General features: G+C 43.6%; 1 protein-coding gene across 2 annotated transcripts in view; it reads left to right on the top strand.

Moving 5' to 3' along the window:
- nav2a (neuron navigator 2a) overlaps positions 1 to 16,477 on the top strand; it is a 109,814-nt gene that overhangs the window by 13,316 nt on the left and 80,021 nt on the right. For both annotated transcript variants that reach the window (XM_061067861.1, XM_061067862.1), the window contains exons 2-3: positions 11,024 to 11,141; positions 14,550 to 14,602. In XM_061067861.1, the coding sequence (XP_060923844.1) occupies positions 11,024 to 11,141; positions 14,550 to 14,602 (171 nt within the window). The remainder of the gene's footprint in view (positions 1 to 11,023; positions 11,142 to 14,549; positions 14,603 to 16,477) is intronic.

Here is a 16,477-nt window from a genome sequence, read left to right as displayed (position 1 = left end):
ATAAACATCATCAACGTGTGCACTGCGACTCTTCTCACCCACTCTCACTCAGACATATCTGGACATTTTACCAGCGGGAGTAGTGGGAAAAATGCAGGGAAATGTCTGGAGTTCTTCAATTATTCAATTACTTAAAGATGTAAATATTCTGATAGTGTGGAATGAAGATGTCAATGTTCTGAAAGCCAAGATATGACAAGTACATTGTCCTTAATGCTCCCAGATAGAGATGACAATAGTTACAGCCACTTTGCAGAGTGCAGTTTAAAGATATATCGAACAATTACACATCTATAAATACATTAAAAAGTAATAATGTTGTAAGGTTTTGAAGGTCGGAGCTGATACTATATGTTCAGGTGACATAACTGTGTGCAGACCATAACTGGTTCTGCTCCTGGAGAGAGAGGAGCTGTTTTTTCAGGAACGGCTGCCTGAGCTTTCTTCCCCACAGGGAAATCAGTTCTCTTATTGCATGAGGCTTCTTCACTCGTACAGCATTTGCTAACAAGCTGAAACCTCTCAAATAACATACATGTGCTCTCATGTGCATCTGGCTGCACGTTCTCAGTGTTGGTTCTGATCAGATGCATCAATTCAGGGGATTTAGAAGTCTTGTATCCATGATTCGGGGCATTTTTAGATTCAGGATACATGTTGTGATCTCAAGTATGAACATAACCACCACTACTGGGTGTGAGTTTTGACTTTTGAAGATCTGTTATGCATGCAGACGGCCTCTGTTTCCCATGCTCTTAACCGCAGGGCTCTGGCCAAGTCGTTTTGTCGACCATGTGCCTGGCAGACGACCTCTGTGCCGCACGCAGCCGCACGTCTTTCATGTGCCGAACACAGAGCAAGCAGAGACATGAGGGCTCATTTAGAGCTGGCCTGTTTCAGCTCTCTGCGGGTTAAAGCCACTTGAGAGGCCTGTGCGTGTTCTACAGAGAACAGAGGGTGGGAAAGTAGCTTCCAGGGGCGCCCACAGACCAGAACCCATCCTGGTGCTTCCTGCTGGGGGCCGACATGAAGACACAGCAGCAGCTCCAGCTGCGGTGGTGAAGGAGAGTGGAGATTAGGGAGTAGGCAAATGTTTGTTTGTGGCTCCACATGGTTTCTATTTCAGGAACATGCAACTTGTAGACTATACTCAGGAGGTGAGGTGAGTGGGAGCTCCGGGCGATATGGTGGTCGGCAGCAATCGGACTTGCAGATGGAACAATAGAAACTTTAACAAACAAAAAATAAGAAATTTGATTATATTGAACTTTATTTATCCACATCGGAGGAATTAAATTATGTAAAAATGGAGGTAGACTCCAGAACTGGTAAGTGAAGCAAATGCAGAAATGTTTGAAACCTGCATTCTCTACAGAAATATCTCAGGTTCCATAGAAGTCCATGAGACATTGACTTTTCTTCTCACTTGATTTACACCGTCAGTAAACATTTGACTACGGACTTTAGGTCTCAGTCTCTAGTTTCATGTCTACTTCAACACAGCTGATGTTCATGTAGTGAATTATGATCCATCTAGAGGCGGATAGACGACAGAACACCATCGGGACGTGGTTGTTGTGTGTTTGACAGCTAGTTCCACACAATGGGTTCAAGCTGCAGGTGTAGGTGGGCGTGCATTGACCTCCAGCTCTCAGTCAGGCTCCGCCCCACGCTCCTCCACCAATGTTTACTTTTGGTTTTCGATAAACCTAGATGGCGCTGGACAAAATTGCCTCCGCCATAATTTAGTGAATCAAGGCAAGAGATCAATGTGTGATTAGCGGACCCCCGGGATCCCTCAGTTTGTGGTCAAGCCCTGAACATCTCAGAGTCAGTGCACAGAGCCGGGGTCTTTGTGTCCACGGCTCCACGGCTCCACAGCAGCTGGCCGAGTCGTCCCCTGTCTTCATATCACACTGACCACAGACACTGATTTCCCAGAAACCATCTGTCTGTGTCTGACGGACGAGCTGTTCAGACGACGATTCCTTTCCCTCATCTATTTATCTGATGGCCGTTCCTTCCTTCTGCCTTCCACCCGTCTCACCTATGCACCGCTCCGTCTTCTCCCTGCATCCTCTGTTAGATTACTGTGCATATGTGCGTCCATCAGTCCATCCATCATTCTCCCACCAGCCATCTGCTGCCGGCCCAGACTGGATCAGAGGGGGTGTGTCGCCACATGTCACCCCCGGCCTGCATGAGACTCGGTGTGGAGGTCACCAGACAGAATATGTGTTTAATAAGCCTTATTCTGTTTCCTGCTGCTGATGCCAGTTGTTAAGATGGTTTAACTTCACATTAAGAAGCTACATGTTTGTTAGAAAACCTAATAAATAAGTTTTAGTTTCAGACATCATGCATACTGGTCCAGAAATGATTATTATTGACCATGTTTACACTGCAGAGCTAAGAGCGGATTTGTACTCAAACGTATTTTCTATTTCTTATTTTTAGCAATAGTTCCGGTCCGCCAGTCTTTTTTTAATGCTTTATTCTTGGCTAAATGTCTGATTCTTCTTCTCATTGCCTCGTTTCACCCTCACCTCTAACCCCTAACAAACAATCTACCCCACCTCGGCTTGCATGTTGTGCGAGCGGCTTGTGAATAAAGGTTCTGTGTAGAGTTTTTTGTTATTTGTTGAAGCAGCTCTGAGGTCTAAGTTAAATCACCTGAGGACATAATGAAGTACAACTCAGAGAGGGAGATCTGAGAACCTCCGCTGTCAACCTTATGCGTCATGTTCATGAGTGTGCGTGTGTGTGTGAGGGGGGGGGGGCACCTTGTGTAATGTACAGCCCCAGGTGTTCTGCAAAGTGTTCAGTCAGTCAACAATACACACACATCACACACAGGAGAGTCATCCATCATGTGAGGAACAGGGGCCGACTGTACATGTAAGATTAAACTTTGTGCTCTTCTCATTATTGGAAACAAAATACAGAACAGGACACAGTTAAGGGAGTTTAGCATCATGGCTTCAGCCCCCCCACGACCCTCAAACGATAAACTGTAGGGGAGGGATGGAGATATCTATATAGAGGGGTTGGCTCTCTTACACCAACATTACAGTGCATAAGAAGGATCTTTGATTTTTGCGATTGACTCCTTCCCCATTGCCGGGAGAGAAGTTTGACTTTCTGTTTTTGTCCCACCAATTAAAAACCTGTGTCCACTGACCCGGGAGCGAATGACGACTTTTTCCATTCCCATTTCAGACAAAAGCCCGAAGCTAGAGAGTGTGAGAGGGTGATTATCTACTGTGAAGCCTTTTGGTGGTTGCCTGAGAAGTCATGTAAAATAATAAATCACTTGAGATTGAATCCAACTTGCAGTTTCTGGGTTTCACGTTGCTCGACCGTCTGTCTACCAGCAGAAGAAGAAGAAGAAGAAGAAGAAGAAGAAGCTACTGAGTGAAGACAGACAGAGTGAATGACACCCAGAGAGAGAGAGAGAGAGAGAGAGGGCGAGAGAGAGGGGGGTAAAACAGTGTGTGAATATCTGAGGCTTCACTATGAAGAGTCTGAAGTGAGAGAGAGAGAGAGAGAGAGAGAGAGAGAGAGAGAGAGGGAGGTAACAGAGGAGGAAACCAGGACCAGGACCAGGACAGTTATCAGACGACTCCTCTTCACCTTCATAGAGATCAAGAGCGATAAACCTTCTGGATTTTTCTAGACGTTTTATGGACGTGTTAGTTGTTTCTGTGAAGGTGACATGTCGATGTACAGCGGCCTCAAGGGGCCGGCCCGGAGCTTCAGCCACTTCTCCTGCCAAAACTTCAAAATGGTAAGAGAGGGCTGACGATATTTACCTCTTAGTCATTTTTCAAAGTTTAAAAACCTGACTACAACTTTGACGTGGACAGAGAGTAACCTGGAGGGAAAGCATTGACCCAGTGGACTAGTTGTCGGAGGAAAGGTCAGCCTGAAATAGAAATGTCAGGCATCTCCAGGAGCAGCCGGGAATTATTTTAGAAGCTTCCCGAGAGAAGCAGGTAACAGACACATTGAGTCGCACCAGTGAACCAAACCAGTGGAACCGAAACCAGTTGAACCAACGCTTGCAGATGCTTTGATCTCTGGATAATAACCTGAGAGATCCATTCCAGGAAATCTCCAGACCCAATTGTGCGGACATTCCCCAAAGTTCTTGCCTGAAAACGGTTTTTGTTCAGATTCAGCTCTTCCTCTTGAATGGATGTTCTAAACATGGTCAGAGGAAGACGCCTTCATCTTCATCTTCGTCGTTCGAAGGTAGATCTTCTTTGAAAAGGGAGAAGAAAGCTCGGTTATCAGCGTCTGTCTTTCATAGACTCGGCTCTGGGCTCGGTTCAGTCACCGGAGTTATTATAACGAGAGCTGTTTCACTTCCTGGCTCCGTATGAAGGCTTCTCGTGAGAGATAGCGCTTCACAGCAGCTTTGGTCCTGCTGGGTTCTCTTTATAGTTCTCGCTCATGTCGGTAGATTAGCTCATAATGGCGTGTAACGTGCAGCAGCTCTTCAGGCTGCTAACTGAACCCTGAATGTAATAAGGCTAATAGTCCTGAAGTTATCAGCGTAATTGTTTCTGGAAAGCGCTGCACGTGAGCTCCTGGTGTGAGGGACACGTGAAAAATGTATTTTCTGATTTGTGATCTTCATGCTTGAACTTCAGTGGAAAGACTAAATGGTCCTCGACAGGTTGAGAACATTCACAGGCCTTAGTTTAGCCATGAAACTGTAACATGGGATAAGTAAGTTTTATCTTTATCATCAAGCTAAAAACAGAAGCTGCTGTTTCCTGCTTCTACTTCATCTATTGTTGCTGTAATGTGGAAAATGTTAGTTGTGATTTCATTCAAATAAAGAGCTTGAGCAGTCAGTGCTTTGAGCAAATAGGTTCAGTTGTTTCACCAAAATATTTTGCCTAAACTTGACACTGTTTTTGCATTAATAACTAAAAGATTTAGCAATAATTGAAGAATAATCGTCTTACTTCCACCCAGGCTGATTGGCCAGTTCATCCCCATATTAAATACACATGCATTGAGATCAGATACACAAATCTGACCTGTAAACACTAAATATAACACTTTCCACATGTTAGTTTTTTCATTAAGATCTCAGATTTGTTTCTTCTGCCCTTTTGTCCCGATTAATGACAAAATCTACTTCCTGGGTCATGTTTCATTAAGGTTTCAAGAAAATTACTCCAGTGGTTTTTGTGTAATCCTACTAACTAACAGAAAAGTAAATAACGATCCTGTTGAGTTTAGGGATTTAGTAGAATAGCTTCTCGCATGTAGAGCTGATTATAAAGTTAACATCTAATATTAGTATATTCCACTATGCTGTGAATCTGTGTGTGGAGCCAAGCAGCTCCTGAAACTTAACACTGCAGGACCAGATTAGAAAAGTAGTGGAGTAGCCTGAGGACAGATCCACAACAGGAGGAGAGTCTTAATCTCATAGCAGTTAGAAGGAGCTTGATTTGTGCACATTGATGCTAGCTGTGTGTTATGAATTTTAATATTTCAACATGGGAAACTGGGACAAGTGTTGGTTCCAGTTTAAATTTGCAAGAAGCTTTGCAAAGTGAACTTATTCAAAGAACCCACAGGATGAATAACCCATCGCACACATTAACCCAAAAACTAATGTGGTTTTTCATTCAAAGTGAGGGATGATGCCGGCGTGTGCGTTTGCTCAGTGTGCGCCCCCCCCCCCACAAGCTGGTGACAGTGCAAACAGCAGCAGAGACGAGAGAGCAAAGCAAAACGAAGCGCTCGCTCCAGCTGAGTTTCACAGACGCTTCCAAACAGGAACACACAACAAATCAAAAAGCACATCTGCTCGGCTCCTCCTCCTCCTGGATCACCAGCCACCGTCATGACTCGTCGTGACATTTGCAGCTTAGCCAAAAAACAGAAAACTCCCCCTTAGACTCAAGGCTCCCAATGTGATGCCCTTGTCCTCCCGCCCCCCGCCCAGGCTGACCCAGCGCTGTGGGGATGACCCCTGTGCGTCATCATGCTCTTTCTGGAGGCATCGCACGGCGGCCGGGTGACTCAGCAGTCCGAGGGCAGCAGGCTGGATGTGAAGCAGATTACTGTGTTTGTGTGAAGAGGAGGAAAGAAGAAGATGCAGCTGTTCCTCTGAGCGAGTGACTCAACGATCTGAGGAACTGAGAGAGCTGTGATCATGCATGTGGGTCCAGGCGGCGTGTGCTTGTGAATTGACGGATCAAATAGTGTGTTGACAGAGTTTAAAGTGTGTTTGGTTAAATGTCAGGATTTACACAGATTCATTTATCTGTGTGTACAGAGTTTGAGTGAGTTGGCTACTGAGCTTTGTGTGTTTGGATCCCTATCAGCCTCCATAAGATAAGTTAATAATTTATTCAGGGTAAATTAGTTTGTTGATTGGTTTTGTTAATACGCAAGATTACAGAAAAACCTTTGAATGGTTTTCTGTGAAACCTGTTGCAAGGATTATGTACGAGTTTGGGAAGAACTCAAAATTTGGTGCCGATTTGAATCGTTCTTTGACAAAGTATTTTCACAATTTTCAACGTTTTCTCAGGGAATATTTTGTGGATCTTAAGGGACCTGATTTCTATAAGTATGTGAAGTTTGCCGCAGCTTGATTGGAATTAAAGGGACTGTTGGGCCTTAAGAACGAAGTTAAACCTGATTGATAAAATGTTTCCCTGTGTTCTTGTGGTCCACTCAAGATGATAAATTAATATAAATCATGCTATATAAATAAAACAAGAACAATCAAACTGGTCAGCGTTAAATCTAAATAGGATTCAACCTTTTGTTCGTGCCAGGTCACAAATTCCCAAAGCAGGAAGTCAAACGACCGGATCGGGCACATACGACACTTTCCATAAGGCCCGACACCGTGAGTGACTCAGTGTCACGTTGCTCTCTGTGGTGACTGGAATGTCTCTGACTCCACAACCAATTTACAGATCCTAAAAAAGACCCCTGTTCCTCAGAGGTTACTGAGAACGAAGGGATTTTCCCCTCTTGAGAAATGTGTCTGTGCATCAGACTGTTAACAGACCCGTCACTGTGTTGACGTGTGGATGTGAATGTATCGGGCTCTGGAGAGTACGGTTGTATTAATATGCCAAGGCAGCGTAATGTTTAGACGTATTAATAAAGACCTTTTCAGGATATCTAAATGCATCATGATCTGAAGATGACGTGTATAGATGTTCAAAACACAACATTTTACCTTCAGCACTTTGCGATGGGATTTGGACCAAATGTTTTAGTGTCCATAATAAATCCCAAAGTCTCTGGTCATCCCCTGACTTCAGTTCATCTAGTGGCAGCAGCTGGGTGACATTTCCATAGATTCATGTTCCCCAGAGGCTGAACACTTTCTGGTGTAAATGCAAAACTGACAGGCATGGCTAGTGACGTATCTCATTTCTGGCTCTCCCATCATGCATTGAGGCTGTAGGGTTATTAAAGATGGTTTATACAGTTAAGCTGCTTTTATTCAAACAGTCGGCGAACCGAAGAATTAATGAATTGTTTGAGTTTCAATACTTTTAACCCCGTCCTCATTTTGAGGAATCAAAGCCTGTTTATATACAGAACATGTTTTAAGTTAGCGAAATCAGCCGAAGCTGAAAGGGAAGCTAACTTTTCTCAATGCTGTCAGAAATATCTGATCACAGATTGATCACGGGAAGGAGAAGAATCTGCATATGAGGATTGCTGTCGACATATTTCATTGGGTACAATCACATTATTCAGGTTCGATACACTCATGAACGGCCAGAAAGCAAATCTATACTTCTCTGTTAGTAATAACAATGCCTCCCTCTTATCCAGTCAATTGGTTCAACTTCTGATTTAGTGACAACATAAATTCATCAGCTGTTTGAAACCCCAGGGGAGATTTGATTATATTTTCTGTTCAATATGCAGAGTGGTTCCCTGTGAACTGCAGGTTGATAACACACAGAGTCAATACCACTCTTCTCCAGTGGCCGTGCAGCTTATTAAAACCTCTCTCACTTCTCATCATCTCCCACTCCATCTTCTTCCTTTCGGATCAAAGACGCTCCAATAAATCTGTGGTTCAAACTCTTGATCCAGATTAATGTTCGTAACGTTTCGAGGTCTGTGCATGTGACCGGTGGATTGTTTCTGTGGTGGGATTGAACGTGGTTCCAGTTATTTATCGTTGTGGTGAGAAGGAATTAATTCTCGTTGCCTCTTATCGCCTAAAAGCTATCAACTCTCGTCTTTCCAAGTTTAGTTCATGTCTGAAAGCAGTATTCCTGCTGAGTAAAGTTTATATCGAGTTTGAAAAGTAGTATTTCTATTTTCTGTTGCTTAATATTTCTGCACAAAGGTTTGAAAATTTCAATTCTCAGCTTTTAAACTTACCTTGTGACTCCTCCTTGTCTTTCCCCCTCACGACCCCCTGAAGCTATTAGCCCCCACCCCCTCCATGTTTTCCACCCTTGTGACTGACAGCTGCCCATTTCACCTCCTTTTTAATTACACTCCAACCCCTCAATTTACCTGCCCCGAAACTACATCAAAGGAAAACCTCAACACGCACACAAAAGCTCCCGGGCGCCGCACTTCCTGTTCTGCATGAGCGGCTGAGTGTGTGAACCGAAAGCTCGGAGTCTAATCCCAAAGCTGAAAGGTTTTCTTAAGCTCCGTGTGTCACTCACGACTCCGTTTCCCGACTGTGCGTTTGTGTTGGGCCGAGGCTCTTTGTGTAGGTTGTGTGGTCGTGGACTCACATGCACCTCGCTGCATTCGAGCGTGTGCGAGTCTTTGAAGCGCTCACACCTGTGTGTAAGTCGTCATGAGGGACGGTGATTCATCCGATGAGTGGCGTGTTCAGGAAAGCTCAAGGTCTGTTTACAGTGCGAAACACAAAGAAACAAGGGTCACAACCGTGCCACACAACCCGCACACATGTTGTGTGTGTCGGGTTTTCAGCTCAGACTCGACCTCACCAGGGTTGTGTGTGCGCTCATTCGCTGCTAATGGAGGCTCTTGAATTTCACAGTAGAGAGACAGAGAGGCTAATATTCTAGTTTCCACTCTGGGGACTGGGAGAGATCAAACTTGTGAGTAAAGCTGATTTCAAACCTGCACTACGGTTTGGACACTTTCCTTCAGGAGGCTGAATGTCAGAACAGAAATGTCCGAGTCAGCTGATCCGGAACTTTAGCTGCAGCACCAAAAAAGTCTTGGAGTGAGTCCCTGCGAGAGTAGAGCGGGGAACTGGAAGAAAACAAATATGTCAACTTGGACAAGAAACAAGATTCAAGAGCTTTCTGTGTTAAGGGCCAACGCTGGTGTGGATGTGTAAACAAAACACTGAGCTTTCTGCAGCAGAATTTATACGTCATGTCCAGAGTTCAGTCTGAAAAGAGCTCAAGCAGTGACTTGCATCTATTGATATTCGTTTCAAGAGTTTATTATCAACAGTTTCTCTCCCTGCGGTGAAAACCTCCGAATAGCTTTGATTAGTTTTAGCTGTTTCATCTGCAGTCGATGGTTTCAGACGGAAGGAACGAGTTTTTGTTTCATCCTGCTGTCACAGCTGCTCCTTGTCTTCATGCACATGTAGGTAAACAATCAGAAGAACCTGCAGCCTGGTAACATGTGTAGTAATCTGCTTCTTTCAGGAGAAATCTAGCAGGGAAATCAGGTTTATCTCAGGTTTAGCTCAGGTTTGTCTCAGCATTATCTCAGGTTTATCTCAGGTTAATCTCAGGTTTATCTCAGATTAATCGCAGGTTAATCTCAGGTTTATCTCAGGTTAATCTCAGGTTAATCTCAGGTTTATCTCAGATTAATCTCAGGTTTATCTCTGGTTTATCTCAAGTTTATCTCAGATTAATCTCAGGTTTATCTCTGGTTTATCTCAGGTTAATCTCATGTTTATCTCAGATTAATCTCAGGTTTATCTCTGGTTTATCTCAAGTTTATCTCAGGTTAATCTCAGGTTTATCTCAGGTTAATCTCAGGTTTATCTCAGGTTAATCTCATGTCTATCTCAGGTTTATCTCATGTTTATCTCAGGTTTATCTCAGGTTAATCTCATGTCTATCTCAGGTTTATCTCATGTTTATCTCAGGTTTATCACAGGTTTATCTCAGGTTTATCTCAGGATGATCTCACGTTATCCGATTATGTCAAATTTCTTGATAAAATGTCATTACAGTAGAAATCCGACAGTAACCCAGTTACCTAAACGTCCTGCTTCTCTCTTCCCTGTCATCTCTTCCCCAGACGCTCGTACAGTAACAGCTCCTGTGTGTCTGTGTGACAGCTCGGAGGAGGCGGGGGGGGAGAAGTGTCTTTATTTAGCTGAGCTGTCGCACACGTCTCTGCGGGACTTCTCCTCTGAAGTTGCACTTTTCAAACACTCTCAGCAGTTTGTGCAAAAAAAATCCTCACAAAGCTGCAGACTCACGAGGTATCAACACTTCCTTCAGCAGGAGAGAAAGTTCTGTGCAGCTTCTCTTCGACCTCTGTCTGTCCTGTAAAATCTCTTTCAAAAATGGAAACTCACTCCTCCTTAGAGGCAGTAAAAGAGAGAGTTTGGCAACTAATTATGAAGGAAGCTATTCAGATTATTCAGATGCTTGCTCCGCCTCGCTCCCCTCCTCCCCCCCGGCAGTGAAGGGTCTTTTCTGTCCCCAGAGAGTGATGTCAGCGTGGCCCATTGAAAGCAGCCCCGGCTCAACACAATGGCCCCAATTTGAATACCACGCGGATATGTGCCAGATCGGAGCCCCAACAAAAGAAGGAGGGCTCCTCCGCTCCCATTCAACCATGTTGTTATTTTATTAGGAGCCGTAAATTTGCTTCAACCATTTATACCTTTTGTAGTTTTCAAGTGTTTATGGAGTTTGAAACACGTGGAGGACCTGACGGGGTTTCCCCCCCTCACACCTCACCCCACAGCCCTGTATCCTGGACTGGATTTTTTTATTTCCGTTGGCTCGTGACTGATTGCCACGGTTGTGTTTGTGTGTGACCGCAGATCTACACGGACTGGGCCAACCATTACCTCGCCAAGTCGGGAACCAAGCGTCTGATCAAGGATCTGCAAACAGACGTCGCCGACGGAGTGCTGCTGGCCGAGATCATCCAGGTCGTAGGTAAGGAAATCACACGTTTGGTTTTAAATATCTGGAAGGTCGCTCTCATCCTGTGAGGGCTGAAAGAAATATGAGAAACATGTCATGTAGTTTTGTTTAAAGATCGGAGTGACAAGCAGCTGAAGCTTCATTTACAAACAGGAACAACATAAAACAAGCTTTTCTTCTGATTTAATAATTTCAACATCAGTCTTGCAAAGAGTTTATTTAAAGATAAAATGGTTTCTGCCAGATATGAGGATGAGGGACAGGGGACAAAAACCTACAAGTTCAAGGTCCTCGTCTCCAGGTTGGCTCTTTACTTCTGTGTGAAGTGTTCCTACCTCATTTAGACACTAAGACAAACTTATATGCATTTAGTCATATGTGAGATTTAGACTTTAATTCATATTCTTTACTATCACTTGAGTGATTGCTACTGAAAACTATTTTCAAGCAGTAGAACTGCAAGAACACCCAAATAAGAAAAACCATATTGTAGAAACCAAATTAAATTATATGGTGTTTCTGCTTTACATTCATTGCAGCCCATTTTCCCTTAGACCAACATTCAGTTTTAAATGTCTAAATTAAATTGGTTGTTTTCTAAATCTTGAAGAGCAGCTCCTCAGTACAATGAGTTCACGAGACAGCAGATGCGTGCGGACAGTCAGTCGAGTGCAAGCTGTGAGTGTGTGCGTCCCTCTGTTCTTTTGACCCTGGTCTGAAGCGTCATCGCTCTTGTCATCTTGTCTCGTCGTCCGCAGTCTGTCATTTCTTCTGCCTGGAGGCCGACGCCAGCTGAGCGCTGACTCAGCAAGTCGCTGCCTCTCGATGCTCTCACTCTCTTACCCTGAGTTTCTCACTCAGATTTTATACTTCCTGTGTGAGTTGACATTTGTTTTAAAACAAGTGATTCATTAGGTTGCTTTTTGTAAATTACTTTGATATTTGACAAAAAGAAAATACTGAAAATACCAGAAATATCCACCTGTCCTCGAAGCATCTGCTGAATGTTTTCTTTTAAATCTTGTGATTTAACCTTTTGAACTTTGCAATAGAACTGATGCTCTGACATTTTGCCTAATAAACAGATATGATATATTGATCCAAAAGATTTCTATACACAGTCACATGAACGTATAAGTTATGTGAACTATCAGCATTTTTCAGTTTTTGAAAGAACATTTTTTCTTCCTCATCTCCTGCGATTATCTTCTTTAATAACGTTATCATAACTATACAACGTTATGAGTGTGAGGACAGAGACGCTTTCTGCTGCGAAAATAAATAATGTTAATGGTTATAGTTTCTTTTCTAGATAGATATAAACAGTTTTAAACGCTTTCAGAGGGTTGAAATGGAACCAGTATGAAGCATGTCTCTCTTTCTGGCATGCAATTTGTAACCTGATTATTCCAAAACTAAATACAGGGTTCAGGTACTTTAACTTCTTAAAAAAGCTTTATGAAGAATGTTCCTGTGGCTGCAAATGTCCACAGCATCATCCAGCTCCTTCTCTCACACACAGTATCTAGTCCACACACAGTATTTACACAGTGACTCCACTCTGACAGCTGACCGCTCTCGTTCTAACAACACAAACAGAACCGTCCGGTCACCTGTTCTGTTCTGTTCCTCTCGTCCACACGGAGAAACCTCACACCACACATTTCACATTTCCCTGGTGAAACCGGAGCAGCGGCCGGCTGGTGTCAGAGACCAGATCGGATACGACGCCTGTTTATACATTTGAACAACTTATACCAAAGGTCAGGAAAAGGAAAAGCTCATCAAGTTCTGAGACGAATCGTTCCAGCTAATTTCAGCCAAATCATATATTGTGTTTTGTCTGACTGCAGCGTTGTAACCAGACAAATTATGTCTGGTCATTGTTTATTTTTATTTCGGGAACATTTATTCGGTGTGGATGTTTTAATTGTGTGTCTCACAATTACAGAGTGGCCGTCTCTTGTGGGTGTCACTCACCACAGTGTGTATTTTATGTCAGGAAGCACACAAACCACAGCCAACAGTAGTAGTGTTCAATCCTTCATGATTTAATTATGTTTGTTTAGGCTATTTATACAAAGCGTGGAGTTCTATTTGCTATGTTTGTCAAATATATTCAGTCTTGATGATACAGCTTTTTAAAACCAAACGTTTGCTAAGGATCATTGAAAGTGTTATCATTTCACTTAAGTTTCATGAAGTAGACGAGGATTAGTTTCATAATCAGGACAGAGTAAGTAGCCTTTCCTCTTTTCAGCTTCAACGACTTTCCCTTCACTATGAGAAATAAATTATTAACCTATAGAAAAGATGAGTAAGAAAAGTAAGATGTATCTTCTAGCAGTTGTTTTTCTGCACCAAGTTTTTCCTTTGTTTACATTGAAAAAGATAGATTCTACATTTGTAAATAAGAATATTCAAAAATTATGAACATGATTAAATCATTGATTGATTGAAATATTAGATTAGATTAGATTAAACTTTATTGTCATTGCACAGTACAAGTACTTATACAACGAAATGCAGTTAGCATCTGACCAGAAGTGCAAAAAAAGGCAGTAAAAGTGCAGAGTATTGTGCATATTTAAAGTGTGATGTAAATAAATAAGATCTGTACAGTAAGAAATATATATGGAATATTACAGTATTAAGAGGTATTGTAAGATATAAGAACGATGAATACACTATGAGCAGCATAAAAATATATAAATATGAATACACTATAGGCGGGATAATACAGTAGTAAATAAAGAAGCAATCGTGCAAATGTTCAAATTTTCAAAAAGTTAGTGGCCAGTATGGGGATTCTGTGCCATTATTTTATTCAGCACAGGATGCAGGGGTTGTCGATGATATGTGGTCCTGAGGTGGAGCTGCGCTGTGGGCCCCACTGGGCCTCCTGATGCAGGAGGCTGTGCTTGGCACAGTTGTCAGCTGTGAGCCGGCGGCAGCGTCTCAGCTGCTGTGGGCCGGGCCTCTAATGGACGGGAGGAATCCCTGACACCACACACACACACACACACACACACACACACACACACACACACACACACACACACACACACACACACACACACACACACACACACACACACACACACACGCACACACACGCACACACACACACGCCCCCTTTGTAAAGCAGCAGCCCGACACTCCCTCACTGGTCGGGCCCCCAGCGGCCTCTTTCCCATTTGCTGAGACTAGATAGTGTTTCATGTCTCAGTGGGAGGAAAGTGGGGGGGGTCCGAGTCACCGGCATGAACACCTCAGCTCTCCTCACTCAGCCAGAAACCGTCTGGACACACACACTCACTCCCTGGGATCTCCACTGGAAACAAACAAGAGGATTTAACTGAACCAAGCTGACGAGTGTTCTCTCTCTCTCCTCTTTCTCCTCTGTTTCTTCCTCTTCAGCCAATGAGAAGATCGATGACATCAATGGCTGCCCCAAGAGCCGCTCTCAGATGGTAAGTGACCTCCCGAGCTTGTTTTGGCCGAACGTTGTGAAGTTTACGCCTGTGTGAAGTAAAACACTTCCTCAGGCCGCCCCCCCCTCTCGCTGGGAGCTGCAGTGCAGAAGTCACTGGTGATAGTTGTAGATGGGGAGGGTGAGTCCATTTATTTTTACTCTTGTGGTTTGCGGGCTGCCGTTAGTGAAACCTCGGGCTCAGACCTCTGGCAGTTGGCGCTCAGATGAAAGCGCCACAGGCTTTTGGGTTTTTGGGCCTCGTCTTATTTCACTCGCAGACGGAAAGCGAGTGCAAGCGGTCAGGGAGCTTCAGCTCTGATGACAAAGACAATGTTTACAGTCGGGATGTGTGTGTTGTTGTTGTGTACGGTGACATTCAGCAGGTACAGGATGTGAGTGGGGTTTTCTTCCTGGTGATGCTGGTGGGATCTCAGGTGCTCTCGCCTAGCTCTGTGTTCTCAGTGGGAATCGAACCACCGGCCCCGAGACAGGGTTGCCCTCCGCTGAATGTGAAGGGTCATAAATTGGGCCAGTGTGCCAGCTGAGGGGCTATTTGTGGCCACCAGGCCGACTGCTGAGGCCTCTGAGAGCAGCAGAGAGACAGAGAGGGACACACACACACACACACACACACACACACACACACACACACACACACACACACACACACACACACACACACACACACACACACACACTCACACTCACGGCTAACAACTGAAGCACAGCTGATCCCTGAACCCTCTTTCAATGTTTACAGTTCTTTACGTTCTGCTGATTTAACAACACGTTAGAGAATTCCCTTCTCTTGCAAATAACAAAAACCTCAGAGCCAGGATTAGTCCGACTCTCTCCCGGTCGTCCTGGATAACAAAGCTTCTTTAACTCTTCGGTTTCCTGTCCGAGAGACGCACAGTATTTTATTTACACGTGACTTCATCGGAACAAAGTACAAAACCAGACACCCATGGGAAAATCTTAAAATAGCAACATCAGCAAGGTATATTCAGGGAGGTGTGAAGACATGCAGCATACCCGCAAAACCAGAATAGGTCGTACAAACACTCAAAGATAAAAATAATAGCAGAACCTTTAGTGAGGATAGAGGAAGTGCATAAGAAAACCTAAAAGAAACGTGGGATTGTTTCTGCTGCCAAAGCAAAGAGCAGGAGACGAGCAGTTAAAGCCTGTTGAGGTTTATGTGTTTAAATTTTACTGTATTTCTAATTTACTGGGAGCTAATTTACAGCCTGTGGGTTGTTTTTCTATTAAAAGACAATTCAGTTATCACCACCGAGCTGCCTCTTGTTCTACTGATAGAATAATAACGTAGAAGCATCTCTGGCTCTGTTCATCATCGCAATGTTTAGTCTCGTTAACTATTCCCTTTATTTGTGAGAAGCTGTTTTTTAAAACCGGGTTACTTATATGATTATTAGCTCTTTATTGTAAAGTCAGAGTTTTCGCTGGGATCCTGTAGTGATGAGAAATGTCTTTCTAGTCATTTTTTAAATAATTCATTCTTTAAATTTGACAATCAATCAACATACAGTGCAGAAATAAATCACACATTGTGTGTAGATGTCCCCTCCAGCCCTCCCTCTCTCCCATGGTCAGTTGATCTAACGTACAACTAGTTAACAAGCGACACATTGTGATCCTGAAAAATTAAATTTGTATTTGTAAGAATCTATACATCTACATATATGTTTACATTGTTAATTTGCTATATATAATTTTCCTCTTTTGACTGTTTACACTAAGTCTCAGTTTAAAAATGTCTCCTCTCCCAGTCCCACTCATTATGACCCAGGCCTCTCCCTCAGCGGAGGTCCCCCCCCCCCACCCCATGCTGCTCGCCTGTAATTGAGGA

The sequence above is a fragment of the Limanda limanda genome, chromosome 3 (assembly GCF_963576545.1).
Source record: "Limanda limanda chromosome 3, fLimLim1.1, whole genome shotgun sequence".
In the NCBI taxonomy this organism is placed as follows: Eukaryota; Metazoa; Chordata; class Actinopteri; order Pleuronectiformes; family Pleuronectidae; genus Limanda; species Limanda limanda.
This window is presented reverse-complemented; position numbering and strand designations above follow the sequence as displayed.